We start from the raw sequence: 22,108 nt of genomic DNA, 5'->3' as shown, positions 1-22,108 counted from the left end.
AAGTAACTTAACCCTCCCTAACGATATTCAAAAAATACTCTTTACATGTTAGTCTCGTTAATAGTTACATATTTGCGTATTCGTGCTCTCGGTATTTTGCCTCTCAATGTTGCTACATTTGATTGAAGTGTATATATATATATACTTAAATCAAATGTAAATATATAGCAACATTGAGAGGCAAAATACTTAACGTAAAATACGTTAGATATAGTCTCTCATTTATTTATTTATTTACAGGAGTATATAGAATATAAACAATGAAATAAAATGTCATTATATTAATAATGAAACAAAATATTTTCTGAAGACACATAGCCTACTCGAAACACAAGTTTCAGCACCACTAAAATAAATACTTAGATATCATTTTGTTAGAATATCACTTCATACACTTTAAATAGCTTGATAGCAATTGGTATGTTCCACAGTATTTAATTATTCCGGATTCATTTTTATGTAATGAAATGCGATCTAAATCGATTTAGTATTAAAGTGCACTCAATGTCAATTTTTGAGATTGTGTTTCCCACTGTATTATTCCAACAGAAGGCAGAGTTTCTTGAATTCATAACGTGTGGCAATGCGCCGCTGATGTTTTTTTTCCTCCCCCCTTTTTTTTTTACTGGGTGTTGTTAAATGCTTTTTGAAAACGGCTAGGTTGTGATTTAAGTATATATAGCCTTTCCTCGTGTAATTACCCCTTTAGTGGTTTTAGTCATTCTATAGCGGAACTTATTGCACAAATGTATCTCATTATGCAATTTGTTTACGCATGGTTAAGCATGGGGTTAATAAAATTAGCACAAAGCCAAGTATAGCCTATCTAAAGTCACAAAGAAATAAGATGGTAAGATGCTTTAATTGTCTTTTTATTTTGTATTTTGCATTTTTTTTTTTTTACTTAACTATATCTAATGGCTCTGTAACTCAGAAACAAAATATGCTACTGGTCCTTTTGCTGAAGCACAACAGCACCATATAGGCTAGACTCGATCATTCTTTTTTTTTTTTAAAGGGAAAACTTGTTTATTGGACACGACCAAGAAGCAAGTGCTGAAATCACTACATTATATTGATGTTCCCAAGACATTCACAACAGACAGTGAAATCCTCTCAAAAACGTTTTACCTTTTTACAAGCGTAATTCAGAATTTCTTCAATGTTGCAGAGAGAGTAGAATGAACGTGTGTGTATTTGAATGAAGCATCACAGTGATCAAATAGGGGAAAAAAACCTGTTTATTTTGAGTGTGTGAACTGAGCGACTGGATGGAATACTGCAGCGGAGTTGTTCACGGTCCTCGCCACAGGCAGTATATCAGGCCTATAAAAACCAAAGCTGCCTGATGTAGTATTTTATTATAGTATTAAACGACCAAAAAAGTTCAAGTAGTTTCTTCCATAAATACAAGGGGATTGTCGCACGGTGGTGTTTAATACCCTCGTTAAGAAAAAAATGACTGTTAATTTCCCAATAAAGCTGTTCATTATCTCAACGTACTCCTATTACTCCAAGAAGGAAGAGGTTTGCTCCTTGGAGGTTTACAAGTTTAAACACGTGGGGGGTATAAAATATTTTAGGGGAAAAAAACTTTATAAGCAGACGTTACTGCCTTAATTTTTTTTTTTTTTTTTTTTTGGTGAATTCCTTTTAAAATCTCTATAAATTTTAATGAAATATTTGTTGTCATACATTTTTATCAAGTAAATATGATAAAGCTTCCATTCAGCTCGAATGATGTTGATCACATTGTAATACCACATCAATTCATTGGGGGAAACAATGTTATCTTACTTATTGTGGGCCATTGTACACCGCGTATGCATTTTTATACATAACATCAAAAACGTTTCATAATTTAAGCTGACATTTTCTCGACTGCTTGTAGATATCTGGAGATATATGGACACACTCCCATTTTGCATATTGCATAAACAAGACAATTTATTTAGATGGGAAATATAGAGAGCTCGAGAGGAGGAGAGCTTCGTGCAGCCTCTTGGCGGATTGATTTACACCCCATTGACGCTTTATCAGGCTCGCGAAAAAAGTCTGACCAATCAGTTCGCTCGGAGCGCACACCATAGCAGCCCGGCTCTACTTTGTTGGCGAGCGAGTAGAGAGGAGTACCGTAAAGAGGGGAGTAAAGCACATTTCTATTGTACATGTTTTCCCTTTAATGAACAGTACGTTATATAATGTCCGAGAATGTCCATTTCTGGAACTCTAAGCAACTACTATGTCGATTCTATCATAAGTCATGAGGGAGAAGATCCGAACGCGTCCCGCTTCTCCAATGTACAGTACTCCAGCGCTAGACAACCGGGACCCGGCGAGCATCCCGAGTTCCCCTCTTGTAGCTTTCAGCCCAAGCCTCCAGTGTTCAGTTCGTCATGGAGTCCATTCAGTTCCCACGCGTCCAATGGCTTACCCGCGGTCTACCATCCCTACATACCGACGCAGCCAGTGCCTTCAACGGATACTCGATACCTCCGCACATGGCTCGACTGTGCACCGAGAGCAGAGCCGCTACCCGGGCAAGGACAGGTCAAGATGGAGCCGCTCCTGGGACATCTCGGGGAACCACCAAAACTCGTCGGGCAGCATGAGTTTATCTTGGAGTCCTCTACAGCACGGGAGATGAATTCTGGTCACAGCGCCGGATTTGAAGACAATAAGGACATATGCGAAGGCAGTGAGGACAAAGAGGGACCGGATCAGAGTAAGTTATAAACCTAGGAAGTGAACACTCTGTAAAGCGTTTAATGCTGTCATAAAACTAGAACAAAGCAACGGAGAGCAACAGACACCACACGCAGCCAAGTATGATCATGTGGGATTTTCAAGTTTTCGCTTGCATATAGGGACTCTTTTTCAAATCGAATCTGTGTTTTCCCCAGATTTGTATAGCATGCTCTAATTTAGCCATGCTATAGCACCGCTGACGACTGTTTTGATTTTTGCCCATTTGGAGTCATGGAGAGATTTCACACAACTATAAAATCACCTTTCATGTTACTAAATCTTATTATCTGCGCTTATTTCATTCTTAAGTAACTTGTATTCCTTCTCTTTCTGTCTCTGTTAGAGTCGCTTATTTGCGCGTCAGTGCACTTTAGTGCACCAAGCAGTTTCAGGTCGGGCTGTAAATAGCTTTTTTTGTGCAGTGACTCGCCAAAGAGTCTCTTGGTTATACTAAATACTGCAAATGTTTGTTTTATGTTTAGTAGCGCTTGGCTGGCGAGCATTGGCTATTTTAACGTTTATTCGTGTTTCATCTGAATCCTTAAAGAATTAAATCTATTTAAATAAGTAAATCGATCTAAATCTATTTATGCGGATATTGACTGTATAATCTCTGAAGACCAGGTATTGGCTAGTTTAAAACACCACAAAATAAATTTGACTAATGTTGTTTTTTAAATAAATATCTGGCTTCTGGGGGTTGTGTGTTTCCCCCAGACCTGTTTGCCTGTTCTTGAGCTCCCTCAAGGGTTGAGCCGGTGTAGAGAATAATCCAAAACATAATTCTCGCTCATGACCATGTAGGCATGTTTATTGCTAAAGTATTCCAGCAAGTTTAGAAATGCAGCTAAAATCTTAGAGATTTGTTAAACGATCGTTTTCTGTCTGGATTAATTAGAAAAAGCTATTGATTTTAATCCATGAAATAGGCTGTGAACTAATGGAATTGTGCGCAATAGAAATCCCCAATGTACCCCGGGCGGCATTCCAGTATAAACTGTAGGCAAAGGCAATGATGTTGGGAGTCACATTTCTCGTTTGTGCTCATGGCTGCCTATAAGAAAGAAAAAGTTATAGCCCTCGAGTTTATTAAGTTATCAGAGGAGCCAACATCCCCATCAATCGTACTGAGCTCTTTGGGAAATGTTGCGTTAATACGATTCAATCCAAACATGGGCAAATTCATTAAAAAGGGCCCTAAGGCCAGAGGTCGATTGTCTTTGAAAACGTTTTTGCTCAAATTTCCTATGAGGCATTAAATTAATCTCTAAACTTTGTGTAACTGGTGCATTTTGGTTCATTTTTCTTTGTGGAAACACACGTCACTTCACATCATATAGCCTGACCCTCTTAGTGTAGCATTGTTAAGATCATGTCTCGGACCTGTCTCGTAAGTCGCAAGTCACATATCTGTCCGCAAGGCCTGTAGTTGACATGACACAAACATTAATCGTTTTATAAGCGTGTATGTCATTCCATCATTATAAAAATACAATTGCGTCATAAGATTTAGGATATCCTAGGAAGTTGATAGCCTACATGTGACGTGTGTGTCTTGAGGCAGAAGCAATGGAGTTACCGGCGCATAAACATCCACAAGTGCTTAATGGGGATGCTTGGCTTTTTCGAACCTGCTAGCATTCGCCTTCAAAAACGGGTTGAGGCCCTGAAAATTTAGTTATGTGCCAAAGTTGAAGGTTTTTCATGCAACGGTATTAGTGTGAGGCACACGCATTTAGAAGATTGCATGTGCTTCAGAAAATCTTCCCTTGACGTCACTGAACCCACAGGTACTGAAGACATGCACAAGGTGACACATTCATTTTTGTCATTGTAGCAAATCTCGAGTCACTGTAACATTCAGCTTCTAAGCTTCCAGCACAACGGAATTTTTTTAGCCTCCCATCTGCATTCCCGAGCAAACCACTGAGGGAGAAGACGCCTCGTTAGAGATGCTCTTCCTCCATAATTCATCCCACATTTCTCCCTAAAAAGGAGATAATCTAATGTCACTTGTGGCCACATTTTACTGTGCATTCCAGTATGCTTAAACTCCAGCAGAGTTCAAAACTCAATATTTTTTTCCTCTGAGTCGTTTTCTTATTTATTTCTTTTTAAAGAAAAACTTTGCTTATCAAATGAACTCATGCACTCTTTGACGTTCTCCATTGCAGGGATATGCATTATATAGACTTATGGCAAAGTTGTACAAAGTATTTTGCACAAAGTTGTTGCTTATGGTGGTGGCTAGAGTAATTTTATGAAAATCTCAAGTTAATAATTTGAAACTGTATTGCTTTCCTCATTATTTTCATAAATCAAAGTGTTGGTTTTCATGCATTTATCGGGGATGGCGCCCAGAGCACTTTATTTTAGTAATATTGATCGTCTACGTGATTGAGTGCATTGTGAAATGTTTCATGTTTCAAATTGGAATCTGTACTAACATTATGATCTATGCTTCTTGTTTTTGACTGTCATTTGCAGACGACCCATCTGCCAACTGGTTACACGCCCGATCCTCCCGGAAGAAGCGATGTCCATACACGAAATATCAGACCTTGGAGTTAGAGAAGGAGTTTCTGTTCAATATGTACCTCACGCGAGACCGGAGGCACGAGGTAGCTCGCCTGCTGAACTTGACAGAGCGACAAGTAAAAATATGGTTCCAAAACAGAAGGATGAAAATGAAGAAAATGAATAAGGACCAGCCCAAAGAATGATAACGCAGACTGGTGCCAGGCGTGCAAGCCTTCTACAAAGAGTCTTTTAAATCTGGAAGCTGATGCAAGAGTGTTTTACTGCATCAAAATGAAAACGCACTGCACACACCATTTTCCGTATGACTGGACAGTGTTAAGCATAGAGTATAAGGAAGAGGTGAAACGATGCAGAGGAGGGGGGAAACGTCGTGCCATCTCGCCCTACTTTTATTGCATTTTATGACTCGTGTGAAAGAAACGAACACTTCGTCAGGAAAAAAACAGGTGATAAGGAACTGGTTTCAACAGGATAAGAACAGCTGACAAATTGTGCTTTTATAAAGTTGTTCTCCATAATTCTGCATTTTTCATCATTCCTTTTGCCATGGACGTGTGCTGATAATGTATTTTAAAAACATAAGCCTCATTCAATATACAAGGGAAGTTCTGCTTATCAGTAAAGCATGTTCACTTGTTTGTTAATTACATTTTAATTATTGTTATTATTATTATTATTATTATTATAAGAGGAGAATAAAACAGCCGTTTGCTCGTTTAGTCTATATCGCGAAGCAGTTATTAAAGCGTGCATATGCTAACGAGGTTTTAAAAACCTTTGAAGTTTACTAAATACTTTCCTCTTGACATTTACGTGTGTGCAAAGATCTATGGTAGATGCACATAAAATCTGTTGGTTGATTAGAATTCAAGGATAGTAATAATAATAATTTCCAAATTTGCCCTCAGATCTTTAGCTTGGTTCAACAGTGTTTATATCGTTTGGGGTTCAAATGAAGAATCAAACTGAAGTAATTAAACACAAATGAATTGAGTTGTTTTACCTTATCATTTTCAAATATCCCGAAATAATCCTTTTGAGAATTAGAGTGCAGGTTCCGACTGTAGCCTATGTATTTGTAGAGTGCCAGTAACCATAGAATTAATTCGTGCTTAAATGTGTAACAACCTTTAATACAGATTCGGTCGCAGTTGTTTACATAAATTTGCGCATGCCTCGTATTGTGTAGTTTTCTTATGTGCGTGTTATTGGAAACGCTAGTATTAATTCGAAGTTGTTTTATGTGCAGTCTAAGGATTGTAATTTTAATTTATTGTAAATAGGTTAATAGTTTTTTTGCTTTTCAATGGAATGTTTTATATGTTGTAAAAATTCATACTTGAATGAGCTGATACACGTAACCTTTTAATTTTTCTATTTTGTTTACACGTTCCTTGTATGTCCAGAATCATGTCCGTTGTACATTGTCAGTGATGCTTTTTTTCTGTATTTGGTCGTTCCTTCCTATTGCTTTATTGCTTTAGAGAAATGTTTTATGTTTTTGTATGAGCGAGTCTATCTTCAAATGTCAAAAACTCCTTCAATTCTTATTGGCCATTAATTCAACTTTTTCCCATTTTATTTGACGCACGTCTAGTCAGGAACACACACAGGCTTCTTGTGCTATTTTCTAACGCTTTTTTTCTGGTTTCTGATCATTTATTAAAAGACAAATAGAGACATCGCTAGATTTTGAAGAACATGCAAAGACCTTCTTTTACTCGCAACACAACATCTAAATTGTGTTTTGTTCAGGACTGCTTCTGTCTCTTTTTGTGTTCTTGTTTTGTTGTTAATCTGTGCTATTGCACTGTTGATGCTGGACTCATTAAAAGTTTACATATAGACCACACACACAGGTATTGTCATTTCTATGGACACAACAAATAGGCACATTGGTGAAAGATACTCAAATACAATATGATTTATAGGCTAATTTAAAGGGTTTTTTTTCTAAATGAGTGCACATTTTGTAATCTGGCTACCATTGCAAAAATAACTCTCTCGAAACCCCAAAATCCTTAATTCAATTAAAACAAATGTACGTGGCTATATGTTATCCCGATACTACCCAGACACATGGATATATATAGGCCACTGTACATACATTTTGGTTAAATTAAAGTATTCTCCACTTTTTTTTAAAGCATCTGACAAATTGTACACTCTTTGGTATCCTTTCCAATGCTTTTGATTGTAAACCAGTTCTATCTCGTCCTTTTGTGCTATAGGCTAGTAAGCGACATAGTGCTCCATTTGAATGTTTACTGCATTTTATAATGCGAGTCATATGTTGTAAATATGCTATCTGAGCTCGAGCATTCATCTGGAGACAAAATGAAGAAACGTGCAGCTCATATGTGGAAAGAAGAATGACTGAGAAGAACCATGACTCATCTTTGCTTTGGCTCTCTTCTTAACGTATTATTTGATTCCCTTGTGATATTAGTCGTGTTATATTTGGCTATACCGCATCCTCCAGATGCAAGCTATGCATCAAGAACCAAGAAGGATATTTTGCGACGTATAATAAATTATGTAAACTAAAAGGGATAAGGTAGGCTAGGGCTAGCCTATATTTTTCACCCTTTGGGTTGAAGTTCTAGATTCTCAATAATGTAAGACCCGAGGCCCACTGTTAGCAACAAAAGAGAAACACTGTGAATGCAGTTTTGGAGCATTTGTTGTAAAATAAAAAATAAACAGATTTTACGATAGATTTCAAACTGACGCAATTGCAAATTGGAAGAGGAACGGAGACGGCATTCAACAGATTGTAACCATTAAATATTTTTGAAGACATTGTCCTGGCTCCCAGATGTTTTCACGGATGCCTATTCGTCACATATTAATTCAGCATAAGCCTGTCCTGATGATTACGGGGGTGAGGAGTTATTTTGAGTCCTGCCACACCATTAGCGCCCTTTATTTTGGTGTTTTGAAAGGAAACAAACTGCAGAAAGGATGTGCGCTCGATGTTCGGAGGAAATGGGAAGTCGACTGTCATAAAAAAAGAGAAAGAAATTCAATGTGGTGTGCCGCAATAAAATAATATGACTGTAATAAAACTTTATAGGGTATAAATTTCTGAAGGTTAAGAACTAAATGGCTGTAAAGCAAACACTACGCGAGAAAAAATATAGAAAATTTGAAAAACGTTTCAAGTTTCTAATAACTGTAAGGCAAAATAATTTGCGTAAACACTCTGTCCCCGTTGGGGGAGTCGGGTTTTTTTTCTTCTTCTCCTTTCTCGCATTTGTCGTTTATTGTGAACAGCGTTTGTTCTTCAGCCGTCCAGATTCCTTACAGAGTAGGGGGTCGGGATGGGTGAGATCTGGACTTCCACATGAGAGCCCTGAGTCCAATTCAATCGACGCCCACCCTTTGTTCCATTTCCGAACTCACTGCAGCCCTTATAGCGGGCCATAAACTGCCACAAAAAGGATTTCTGGCGAGACGTCTGGGATGACCAACGTTAATTTGTTTACAACCTTTGGGACCGGGCTCGACTTCGCCATTTTGTGGGCACACATCCGATTGTGTCTTGGTAACAAAGGCCGGTTGCTATAGAACAAATATTTAAATTTCTCTAATACAGAACCGTCCTTTAGGCTACATTAAATTTTTAGCTATGTATAGGCTATATAAAGGTCATTGTGTTTATTACCGGCCTAGTTGCTGAATTATAAACATAAATAGAATATGAAGAATTATGGAAATGGTAATAATGTGTAGTTTTGTTGTTGGGTGCGTAGGCAATGCGTTGTCAATGATGTAAATAACCATGCAATAAAACTTTAGAAAAATCTAAATATTTTTTCTTTCTTTTAACAAAGTTAATATCTACTATTGATCTCTGTGGTCGGAAGCTTAAAGCCAGTCAGTATTGACAACTAAAAAAGGGAAGTAAACGTGATGATGATGATGATGATTAGTAGGCCTAAGCTAATTTAAGTATGTTGGTGATGATGCTGGTGCACAAGTGCGCAGCCCAAATAAGAAAAGTAAGGATTTATGCATGGAAATGCTTCATCGTGGCCTGAATATTAAACTATTTTTATTTCTAACAATGTGTATGTAATTAAAACTAAAAAGCAGTAGCATCAACATATTATTATAGCCTAACAATTACATTATTATTAGTATTATTATTAGTATTATTATAGTAGTAGTAGTAGTAGTAGTAGTAGTAGGCTAGTAGTAGGCTAGTGATAATAGTAGGCTATAACTAGGCTATAGTATGTTGGTGGTGGAACTATTAATACTGGTGCATAAAAATGAATAAGATGAGTGCAACCCAAATAAAAAATAAAGTCTCAAATATCATACACGGACGGAATACTACATTTGAGCCTAATTCTGAATTATGAAAATTATAAAAAAGATATTGGTAAGAAAGAAATATAGCCTATAAGAAAAATATTGGTAAGAAAGCAGCGAGACTTTTCTTCCATTCTTTTTATGGTTTAACATTAGTATTAGTGTTTCAATCCAATGTAAATTACTTTTCTAGATATGTTGAAAAACCACAAAATACTAGATCCTAGGGGTCGGTTTTAAATGGATTCCTTGTTATAGAGAATTAAAATAAGTACTTTACATCATTGAATTTGCACTTACTGAGCTGTTAATTCGCTCATTCTGTTTTTATGTCCGTTGTTTATAGAACCATTAGCTTTTGAACTTCCGTCTCATTACAGCTGAGTTTGCTCATGGAGTAACACACAATTGCCACTTGATGGCAATGTTGTTCCATCAAAAAGAGAAGGTTGGCCACCCTCCACCCCCAAACCGGAAACACTGGGGCCAAAACATTTGCAGACATGTGCGGTATTACACTTGACTAAAGTAAGGTTCACACAATTTCCCTCTGTTACAGCGGAGCTTTTGAAAGGAAAGAAGAACATTAACTTCAGAGGATTCTTTAATCTGATAAAGGTCCAGAGAAACAAGTAGACTCTCTTTTCATTTTTTTCCTTCTCTTTGTGTAGGCTACTAACAAATGCAGCCTATATCTTTACATTTTAGGATAGGCATACACAAACTTAATTACAATAATCAAGATTATGCTACTTTTTTTATTCTATAAAACCCGAACAAAATAGTTAGCTATTAAAAGTTTTCAGCTGCAGCTTATTGAGAATATTGGAGCAATGTTGAGATTAATTAAATCACTTTATTATCTGTTCCATTTTTATATGACCCCAACATTTTTGAGATGTGATGTTTCGGTAATTGTTTTAAATAATAATATATATGATTTAAATAAGATATCACCACACAAAACTTGGGTTAGAAAATGGTTTATTGACAATAAAAACATTATTGCATTGAAACAAGAAAATGTACAACAACATACGACAGTGTGATGTTCAATAAATTACACCATTAATTTCATATTTACTGTTCACAACAGAATGTCTCTCATGCTTTGATAATGATATTTTGTGACTTTTACATCAGAACTTAGCATGCGAAATTGTATGTAGGTTTTAGTAAAGCCGACTCGAGGTTTGCTAGTCAAACGGGGAGGTTCACGCTTGGTGAACTCTTTGTCTTTTTTTAAGAGAAGAAACGTTTAATAAGTGTAAAAACAACATGTGCTTAAGATTAGCCCGTAAAATAGACACATTAACGTTGTATGTTACCCATGTGTTGAAATGTAGCCTACATAATCCGCTAGAAATAGAATTCATCACATTTAACAAAACTGGTTATAAATCCTCGACTGTAATTTATTATAGACGCAAATTAAGTTGTAAAATGTCAAGAAGCAGCAGCATTAGTTAGTGTCATATAGATATGAAAAATAGAGAACTTTTTTTGTGCGTTATATGTGACCATGATTAATCAGTAGGCTATATACGGATACGTTTTAAATATTTGCAAATAGATTTTTTTTAAATGAATAAATATACAATTATATAAATAATAATTCTATAATTCGAATTCTATAATTCCCCCCGAAATCATACCGAATCCAGAAACATTTAAAACTGTTACAAACACGAAGAATATATGGTTTGTTTGTTTATTTATGTGAAGCTATTTGCTTTTATTAGAAAAATATATGCACGCTACTTTTCACCCCTTGGATTTCCTAGATAACGTAAATCAGATTTACTTGTTCTAAACATAATGGCAAACAAAAAACAAAAAAAACGAAAATGACAATTACTGTATGGATGAAATTCAGAGTGAAGCATTTACAGCACTGGTCGCGGAGCCTCATAAAAACCTAACAGCTTTTTGATGCTTTACGTCAACAACAAACAGTAGGGGCGTTTATTGCATTTCATAGTTTGTTAAACCATTTACACCACCATTACACCTGACGTGCAGTTCCATTTCGACATCCCTATATCTCTGTAAATATATTTATGGAAATAAAATGATCAAAATGTTGAATATGACCATTTCGCTTATTTTCTATGCGCGAGCTTCAGTCGCTGCAGAGGATGCTTTTGCAATATTACGCGTGCTTATACGGTTAGATATGTTTAAACTGATACTAATTAAATGGTGTGCCTTTTAAAATTGGCCGTCTCGACCCTGACATTTTAAAAAAGAGACTCGACCTCGTTAGAGAGTTGGAAATTAACGACTAAATATGCATCACTTTAGGTTGTCTGTGATGAACATGCAAAAAATCAATCTTTCAAAGGGGTTTGGAGTGGAGAAGTTGAGTGGGGGAGGGGCAGAGGGTATGCACTTGATCTGATGCAAAGAGGCAGATTTCTCATTAACTTGCCCGCTTGAACATATTAATGTGCATATTCTCCCCTCCTCTCTCTCCCTTGGCCCCCCTTCTCTCTCCTGCTACCTCGCGCTCTATCCCTCTCAGCTCTCTCACTCGCTTTCTCTTTTTCTCTCTTTTTCATTCTCCCGCTCCCTTCATATCAGAATCGCACAGAGCGGTGTCCGTGTGGGGATGCGAGAAGCCAATGGAACGAGGATCCGATAGAAGATGCAAATTATCCTGAAAACACACTGCAAAATATGAAACTACTCGTTTGCAGCCGAGTAAATCATAGAAAACTGGTTGGGAACTGGCACCGGAATTCACCAGGATTGTGATGCTGGAACTCTACAGTGGGAGCATGCTTATGGAAGCTTTAGATAAGTTGTTTTAACAAAGGTATACGAACGCAAACCGTTCAGATATTGAAACTCAACGCTTTGCTGCTGCATTGTTTGTTACCTCAGTAACTGTGAAACTGACAACTCTCTGAAGCAACAGCGCTGATATAAAGACATTAAAACGCAAACTCTTGTACAAAATCAGCACCAACAACAACATCAAAAGATGAGCTCATATTTCGTCAACTCTCTCTTCACTAAATACAAAAGTGGAGACACTCTACGACCGAACTATTACGAGTGCGGATTTGCTCAAGACCTTGGGACGAGACCCACCGTCGTGTACGGTCCAGGCACTGGGGCCACTTTCCAGCATGCCCCTCAGATTCAGGAGTTTTACCACCACGGCGCGTCCACGCTCTCCGCAGCGCCTTACCAGCAGAGTCCCTGTGCGGTAACTTGTCACGGCGAGCCGGGAAACTTCTACGGATATGATGCTCTCCAGAGGCAAACACTTTTCAGTGCTCAAGACGCCGACTTGGTTCAGTATAGCGACTGCAAACTCTCCACGGGGGGCATCGGCGACGAGACGGACAACGCAGAACAGAGTCCGTCGCCCACACAGCTGTTCCCGTGGATGCGACCTCAAGGTGAGCCTCTGCCGGTCAGCTCGCGTTGTGTGTGTGTGTCTGTGGAAGTGACATAAAACCTTATCGTTTTTGCCTCACGAAAAAGAAAGAAAGAAAATCAGTGCAGTTTATGTTTAGAATTGCATTTCCTGTGTGCACGAGAAGAGGGGGGACAATAGCTGGTTTTATTGTTTTATGGTGTTCAAAACTTGTGAAACACTTTACAGTTTAATGACCCCGTCATAGAAAGGCAGGAGTGTGGGAGAGAGGAAGAAGAGGGCGAGAGAAAAGCCCCTTCTCTTCTCGCTGTTTCCATGTGTGAGACCTTGCCCCACAGCTGATCTCTCACTTCTCACCCAGGTCAAAGTTTTACTGCAGCCTTTAACGACTTACAGTGAGCCTCTAGTTTATTTCACTACACAGTGGTCGTTTCACAATGATTATGTCATTTATGGCTGTACCTAATCCTTTGAACATGTGAAATAGGCTAGTATGGACTGGTTTTGACGACTCTATACTGCGGGGTTAGTGTTGCCCATTATTGTTTGTAAGTATTGTGGTAGGATACTTATATTTTTTAATGGTGGAGCTTTTTACATTAATTACTGTGTTAGACTGGGGAGTCTCCATGTAAACACTTAAACTAATAATGTAACGCGAGTATGTTCTGGAGTAGATGTTAATTTTGCGTGAAAGCTGCCTTTGTAGATTGTTCGTTCACAAATATGTTTGAATTTGATTCTAAAATTACGATTTGGTCGGTGTTTTGAGCTCTGACTAACATCTAAAAACTTCTTTATTGCCAGTAGCTGCCGGACGGAGGCGAGGCCGCCAGACCTACAGCCGCTATCAGACGCTCGAACTCGAGAAAGAGTTTCTCTTCAATCCCTACCTAACGCGCAAGAGACGAATTGAGGTATCACACGCTTTGGGACTGACAGAACGACAAGTCAAAATCTGGTTTCAAAACCGTCGCATGAAATGGAAAAAGGAAAACAACAAGGACAAGTTTCCAAGCAGCAAGTCTGAACAAGAGCAGATCGAAAAAGAGAAACGGGAGAAAGAACAGGCATCCGGGACACAGTCGGCCGGCGAAGACTGCGACAAGGAAAAACAAATGTAGAGCGGATGCGTGTGTGTGTGTGTGTGTGTGTGTGCGTGTGTGTGTGTGTGTGCGTACGTGTGCCATTCAATCGAAACGGCAAATAATAAATAAGGAAAATAAAACACAGACAATGATGAAGAGAACAACGGTGTTTGCATGGGAGGTTTGTCTCACAGGGACATTTTAATCAGGTCGAGTTGTTACATCTTTCACTCGAGGAAGGAACAGAAAAAAAATGACTGGGACTAGACAAATTACTTTAGGCTACACTTAATATGGTGACCACAGAACTTCAGGAAGACGAAGGACATGAAGCATTTCTACTTTTTACCTGTTGTCCAGAGTATGATAGTGTTAAAGCTAGTCTCCTTTCTTTGTGAAATAATTATCGTGAAACTTATGTTTCTATTGTTAGGATATTGTCATTAACAATTACCTTGGCAGCTGTATAGTTTTAAGTTAAATGGTGCACTTTTAACTGTTCTCACTTATATGTTATGATGATGATGATGATGATGTAGAATTAATGACTTCCAACAACATGAAACTGCCTATTTATGCCGTAGAATCTCTTTTTACACTTCTTTTGGTTCTTCTTAAATCGATGGTATTTTTGTTGTCTTCCTTTCTTGGGGTAAGCATGCGCACAGTGGATTATAAAAATGAATAAACATAATAAAAAATAAATTTTAAAATGATGTCATGTGACCCATTGTTTACAATCATTGTTTGCTGGTGAAGTAGTTTATGAGATGACTATATGTTTTGTTGTCATTCTTAACTGTATTTTAATGTCTAAAACTGGAAGCACCGGAAGAAAGTGGACACAATAAAGTTTACAAGCGAGAATCCGTGACACCATGTGTCCTCAACATCATTTCACGTTAATGTGCGGTTCCAAGGTCCGCTTCAGTAAAAAAACAACTCTAGAAATAAGAATATTATAAGCTCAAACATGGATTAGCACACATTGTTAATGATGACAAATCTCATAAAAATACCTTGTAGTGTGGTCTGATTCTTGATTTATAGTCAGATAATGTAACTTAAAGAGAGGCGGCATGCAAACAACAACTGAAAAACCTCATAACTATTTTGTCAGACCAACACCGTAACACGAACGATACGTTTTAATATGCCACTAAACATAAACAGACTATGTATTATCGTGAATCTACATCAAAAAATCTCTTAAAACGAAATTTCATCGTGCTGAACTCTGTTAAATGTGGGTATTTGAGTTATGGTAGCACAGCATGTCAGGTGAATTACTGTCGTAAGAGTGTGTGGGCTTCTCAAACACCCAGAGAGGTTTCACGACAAGACTCAGAGCTTTCGCGTGAACATGCATTAGTAATAACATGTAGGGAAACTATTTGGGATGCACTGAACCAGTGCGTCGCCATGGAAATGGCTATAGTTGGTGGTGACTGCTTAGGCTATTGGGATGCTATGAAGCAGAAACTGGTAAGGGCCAGAGTCACCGCATAGGCTACTCTTGACACGGACACTGTACAGACATTGCAAAAATGCAGTGATGAGATTGGGGCACTGCACCGATGACAAGAGGAAATAGTGTTGAAAATCAATACAGAAATAAATAGGTTTCTTGTTATTTGTGTGGTGTCCTTCCAAACAGGAGGCATGTTCCTAAATCTGGACAACCTGAACTCATTTATAAGTTTGTACAACCCACAATAATTTATTGCTTGGCGCGCATTTGGTGATTACAGAAACCTTCTCAATAGCCTATCGATTTGTGTGTTCTCCCGTGCGTTTGTGTTGACTGTAGGTACCGTTGGTTGTAAGTGAATAATTTAACAAATTTATGTGGATGGTCAGCTGCGCAGCCCTTCGCCACATTAGACAGGGCTCTGGGAAGCCGTACACCCATTGGAGGATATTTCATCACGTGCTGCCCATCACGTGGCCCCTGAGGAAAAAGGGGTGATTTTTGGTGTAAATCTAGACTGTAATTCTGTAATATATCATTGGACCTCGTAAAACCGACACTAAAACTTCTTGGCATATAAATCACTTCTCAAATTATGAGTTCATTGTATTACGCGAACGCGTTGTTTTCCAAATACCAAGTGGCGAGTTCAGTCTTCTCTAGTGGCGTGTTTCCCGAGCAAACTTCTTGCGCCTTTTCGTGCAGTTCGCAACGGGCCAGCGGCTACGGCTCGGCTTCTACCGGTGCACCGGTCTCCTCCACATCTTCTGTCTCTCTGCCGAGCATGTACACTAACGGTGCTAGTCTTCCCAGCCAGACTCAAGGCATGTACCCCACTGCGTATGAGCTGGGAGCTGTCTCTTTGAACATGCACAGCTCTCTGTTTGACCATCCGAATCTACCCATGGTGAGCGCTGGCGATCTCTGTAAAGCGCAAAGCAGTGGTAAGGAAGAGCAGAGGGGCCACCATCAAAACAACGAAAACACCCTCCGAATCTATCCGTGGATGAGGAGCACAGGTCTGTGAAAACTGAATGTTTCTTGAGGACAGGGGTGTGCGTATGTATGTCTGAGGGGGAGGGAAACAGGTTAAGGGGAGCGACTAAGTCATTTCAAAAAGTGTTCTTTTCTTCAGATCTTTTTTTACGACTAATTAGTCGCCATAATTCAAGACATCCCAGTACGTAGTATTTCGCGTTTTGTGGAAAAAGGGAGGGGACGGTATGAGAGGTTTGGATGAATTAGGTTTAGCTTTAACAAATATGTATTCTGCTGACAGTGTGATATCATGGTGGAATGGAATCCATCTTTAAGTTAGTTATGAAGATTAATCCATCGTTAAGTTAGTATGTGCTCAAGCAATTGCATTAAATATCCTTATATTTTTATATAGAGGGCGGGGCCTTGTTTTTCTAGGCTAGGGTATGTTACTGCTGGGTGGGCCTTTGTTTTAAATTACTCTCAATTTAACTGTGTGTGTGTGTGTGTGTGTGTGTTTTATATGCAGTATGTTGTTGTACATCTATGTGCCTGTCTGCGTGCGTGTGCTTGGCCATGTGTTGGAAGTTTTACTAAACATACGACTCAAGATATGCGTCCAAGTTAACCGACTAACTATTCGCTTAACAAGGGTTTTTAACAAATCGTCTGCGTTTCGTAGTAATAGCACTTTTCACGCGTGTAGCCACCACACGTCCCGGCTGACGCATTTGAAAAGAAGGTCGACAAGTTCTCTTTTAATGATTTTCTGCGGCCTCTCAAGACACTCCCCACGAGCACCGACGTTCCTATCAGTCAACTGTCAACGCAGGGCACTTCTTCTCTTGTTAGCTCCTAGTGTAAAAATACAACAACATAAATAGTTTTGAAACAGATACCTCATTAGCAAAGTTGTTGACATTTACTGGCAGACAGTCATTGCTAGCCGATGGTGTATACATATTCGTTCTACGTGTGAAATGCCATTTTCATTTTATGAACAACGAATGTGTCATAGCCTATTACTTTGTAAGTACAGAGAGACATTTTAAGCTCTTTTAATTATTTTAAATTACTTTAATTTTAATAATAACGTCAGATATTTTACTTTTGTAGCCTATATGTTGATGTTTAACACGAATAAGCCTCTTTTTTAAAAAAGGGAAGCTCCTTATACTTACACATTTTTTTCATTCGTTTATTTTTTGTGTGTTAAAAAAGTTAGTCCACTTGCCATGCCTGCTTTAAAGGCCACATATTTGATAAGCCAACGCTGTGTAGACAGTTGCATGAAAAGAAACCAGGCCATAATAAACATTTATGAGTACATAAACACATATCAAAAAAGGTAATCATTTTGCTTTTACAAATTTTAACATATCAGACATGTATGGTGGGCCTTGCACCCCCAACCTCAAGGTTTTATGTCTTTATAGGGCCAGCTGCTTTTTCGGTTGATTTCGTGCTTTCGTTTGATATTTCACATAGATGGTCTCTGTCCCTCACTTTATTTCTCTTTCACCATTCATAGACGGACACATTCACACAGACCAGATGAAATTCTATTGCCATGTCTATCATTGGGGAGACTGTGTACGTCAGGGACCCTGAACAGTGACCGAACACAATGCTTGTCCTTGTTTTAACTCGTGTAAAAGCGTTTCGTTCTGCGAGGACAGACATGATGCACTATACCCCCGAAAGAACGAAATAGCGGTATCTGCTTGGATTTAAATACAATACTTATATTTCTCTCTCTCTCATGCCTTCTGTTTTTCACCCAAATTCTTCATGTTTTTGCACAGTTTGTGCTAGATAGTATAGTATCAACAAGAAGTGTCACGGCGTTGCCGACAACACGGAAGTAAGATACAAACGACTGAAGAGTGCAATAAAAAAAGTTCAAAAAGCACAACGCATTACCCATTTGTCGACAGTCTGCTGGAAACGGAAACGCAGGGACAGCAGAAAGACACTGACCGTGCATGGGCAAGGTTGTGAACGGTTAATTAGATTTCTTCTCTCAAACGTGCAGCTAAAATATGGATACTTTACGTAGATGGCTTCTTTATCTAGATGGATATAACACTTCAGCGCGTATGTGTAAGGGAACTAGATCGTGTTGTTGACTTTGGTCGTGTTTTGAAGGAAGTCTGAACGCCAGGGCTCCATTAGAGTCACGGGAGCGTGCAAGCCAGAGAATACACTTACAGCAGGGGTATTTGTATACTTTCATTTTGCTTTTGAATTACATTCCACTTTTATATTTAAGATGCATTTTTACCTTTCAAAGTTAAGGTTTAATTCGACAGTGTAGTATCTTAATCTTAATGCGTAACAGTTCAGACGCACGATGAAATTCTATAGGCCTATGTGTGCGTTTCGTTTTGCTATTTTTACTATAGTTTATGTAACCTCATGTAATGAATAAAGAACCAAAATAAAATCTAGAAGACTTCAAGACACGTTTTATAACCACTTTTTTTTATCTCAGGATTAATAACTAATATTTCCTTAATAATGGATTTCACCACTGTGCAAAAAAAATAAAATAAAAAATAAGTCGTAGGCCTATCTAAATATTTGCAATCGATAATCTCAATAGCATAAAATGTGTTTGTATAATGACTGACCGCTTTGTTACGGTAAGATAATAACATAAGTGCCTATACAAGAATCAAGCAGCTATGCGTATTGAAGTCTCATTTCCCCCCAGTGTGTATTAGCTGAAAATACTAAAATATGTCGAATCTGTCGTTTTACATTAACAAACTGAAGTGTAGCCTACTTTCTTTAGCTTAAATGTGAGTGGTTTATCGATAATTAGGCTATATAATATAATATTTAATGCTTTTAATAAATTATTATTAGTTCTTGAAATCCTTCGTTTTCATCCAGTATTATTAGTTCTTGAAATCCTTCGTTTTCATCCAGACCAATGATGATTCACAAAGGTAGACATGTTTTCATTTTAACCATCGAAAAACATTCGAACTCTTCTTATTGATTGTAACTGATTTTTCTTTTTCTTTTTTACTAGTGTTTTTGGTAAACATTTCACGCTTTCTGACCCTCCTCTCGAATTTCCCACAGGTGCGGACCGGAAAAGAGGCCGTCAGACATATTCCCGTTATCAAACATTAGAGCTGGAGAAAGAATTCCACTTCAACCGTTACCTCTCACGGCGGCGGCGTATAGAGATTGCACACGCCCTGTGCTTGACCGAACGCCAGATTAAAATCTGGTTTCAGAACAGAAGAATGAAATGGAAAAAAGAGAACAAATCCACGGGCCGCAGCTCTCCTGCTGCTGATCAAATCGGGGGCGACGAGGAAGAGGAAGATGAGTAGCGACGCCAGTGGCATACAAATAGACTGTGCTGTATACTATCGATTCGACCTGCTTTAATTCAGGATTCACTGAGTTGGAAAAAAAAATGCTACTTAGAATACTGTGGGCAAAATGTCAATGTCATTTACCTAAGTAACTTGTGTTAGAGATGTTAATGTCTTAGACTTGTGAATATAGTAATACATTAGGCTACAAGTAATTTTAAAACGCATTATAGACATATAATATACGTAGGCCTATACTCATACTGTATAGCCTACATTATAGGCTATATATAGGCTTTATATTAATGGTAATAATACTATATATCATATAATTTGTGCCTATTAAGTTCGACCTAGTCACTGCGGGGTGAATCACAGAAGGGAAGCTATTTTTTTTTTCTAATTTTGATATACCCCTGTTATGTAGGCTTATCTGTGTACATTTTTGTATGTATAAGCATTTTCCCCCCTGTTCATAAGTGTTCAAATAAACTGTACTGCTGACCACAAGATGTTTCTTTTTTTCCCCCTTTTTTTCTTTTCTTTATTCTTTGCTTGCTTTTCGTTTCTAGTCGGAGTAAAATCACAATAATGTTGTGCCAAATAACACTGAATGTGATAATACCACGAGCATACATTTATATTTTATAAAGACCCCTGCCTTTTTAAAAACTTTCCTAAAAAAGACTCGCGGAAATCTGCCACTCCGTAGTATAATAATAATAATAATAATAATAATCTCAGAAACAGAATCAGAAGCAACCTGCCTGTCTGTCTATTTTTAAGGTGGTTAGTTATTAGTTGATCATTCACTACAAGGTTAAACATCTTCGATATGTTTTATTTATTTATTAACAGTTAGGCTACATTGACAATTAGGCTACTAAAATATTTTGCTTTTTCCACAAATAATCCAAATAATCATTTTGGATTATTTGTGAATTACAATAGTTATAGTATTATAGCCTAATCATTTAAATAATATATATTTCTATATATATTTACGTTTTAAATCTTTAAATATAAATTAGCAATACTGTATCCGATTTCGTAGGCTAATGATCAGTTATCTCACAAAGCAGTTTAAAAATGAGGACCAGTGTACTGTTTAATTTAATCTAGGCTATAGGCCTAATATTATTTTGGTTCGTCATTGTCGTTGCCTCGTGAACATCAATTCAATAGTTTTTGTTTATTGTGACTTAATTTTTTTTCCTCAGGTCAAGCCGAGTTCTTGTAGAGAAGTGACAGGTTCTGTGTCGTGTGAGACCAAAAGAAGGCGTTTATATTATGGGGTTGTAAACTAATGTGTTTAGTGCATCAATAAAAAGCCGGAAACGCCATAAAAGGGACAAAAAAAATCAGTAGAATGGGAAAGCGGCCGGTCTTTTCTGGCTTCAGATCTGGTAGCAGCAGTTAAAGTTTGTGACAATACCTTTTCCGATTTAGACAAAACTGTAACACTGTACGTGATCCATATTTTTATTTGCTTATTTTGATTGAAGCGATCCCCAAACTTTTGGATGCTATCTGCTTTTTGTCGCATTGCGAAATTGTCGTGAAGGCCTAGGTAGTTTGGTGCAGTGTAGCATCCTATACAGTGCAGGCACGATTGCCATAACGCGACAAAATGTTTTTGTCCTAAATATTTCGTTCTGAAAATGTTTTTATTTTTAATTATAATAAAATGTATTAAGGTAGTATAACAACGGGAAGTCTTTCTGTTTGAATCGCAGACTGTTTTCTTTCCTTTTTCTTTTTTAATTAAATATTAATCTCAAATAAATAATGATTAATAATAATGATATTAATCGGCTAATATTTTTTTCGTATTTCATATTACTGTATGATTGTATGGCTCTGTTTGAACGTAATCCTTAGATGGGGCATATTACAAATAAAGATAAAACATCCTCTTTTTTTAGTTAGACACTATATCCAATCCTATAAAATAAAAAAAACTAATTATTTTTATTAGTCACTAACCAGTTTATAGCTCCGTACCATTAACTGTTGTAACTTTGATCTCCCTTCATTCGCGACATTGTTTTGGATGGCTTCATTTCATATTAAAGCTCATGCCTGCAAATTGCCTTAAATGTCAGACCGCATTGGTGTTATATTTCGGCTTCAAAAACACAAATAACACATGTTCAAGTCTAATATCTCACACGTTCGACTAATAAGCTTTTCAACTAGCTTAAGTAAAGCAGTGCATGGAAACGAACACGAAAAATAT

General features: G+C 37.7%; 3 protein-coding genes across 4 annotated transcripts; all 3 read left to right on the top strand.

Annotated features, from left to right (window-relative positions):
- Positions 1-2,065: 2,065 nt before the first annotated feature.
- Positions 2,066-7,140, top strand: hoxb9a (homeobox B9a). The gene is made up of 2 exons (XM_079623879.1): positions 2,066-2,725; positions 5,236-7,140. Exons 1-2 carry the CDS (start codon positions 2,212-2,214, stop codon positions 5,469-5,471), a joined length of 750 nt encoding a protein of 249 aa, XP_079480005.1. The 5' UTR covers positions 2,066-2,211; the 3' UTR covers positions 5,472-7,140.
- A 4,925-nt stretch (positions 7,141-12,065) lies between these two features.
- Positions 12,066-14,950, top strand: hoxb8a (homeobox B8a). 2 transcript variants are annotated; one of them, XM_079624627.1, is made up of 2 exons: positions 12,066-13,019; positions 13,808-14,950. In XM_079624627.1, exons 1-2 carry the CDS (start codon positions 12,596-12,598, stop codon positions 14,119-14,121), a joined length of 738 nt encoding a protein of 245 aa, XP_079480753.1. In that variant the 5' UTR covers positions 12,066-12,595; the 3' UTR covers positions 14,122-14,950. The 2 variants fall into 2 exon arrangements, with proteins under 2 accessions (XP_079480753.1, XP_079480752.1); XM_079624626.1 differs by having other exon boundaries at positions 13,805-14,944.
- A 1,088-nt stretch (positions 14,951-16,038) lies between these two features.
- Positions 16,039-20,377, top strand: hoxb7a (homeobox B7a). The gene is made up of 2 exons (XM_079623889.1): positions 16,039-16,575; positions 19,628-20,377. Exons 1-2 carry the CDS (start codon positions 16,152-16,154, stop codon positions 19,882-19,884), a joined length of 681 nt encoding a protein of 226 aa, XP_079480015.1. The 5' UTR covers positions 16,039-16,151; the 3' UTR covers positions 19,885-20,377.
- The last annotated feature ends 1,731 nt before the right edge of the window (positions 20,378-22,108 follow it).

This window comes from Phoxinus phoxinus, assembly GCF_949152265.1.
Source record: "Phoxinus phoxinus genome assembly, chromosome: 1".
In the NCBI taxonomy this organism is placed as follows: Eukaryota; Metazoa; Chordata; class Actinopteri; order Cypriniformes; family Leuciscidae; genus Phoxinus; species Phoxinus phoxinus.
The sequence above is the reverse complement of the archived record's forward strand: the minus strand, read 5'-3'. Positions and strand labels throughout refer to the sequence as shown.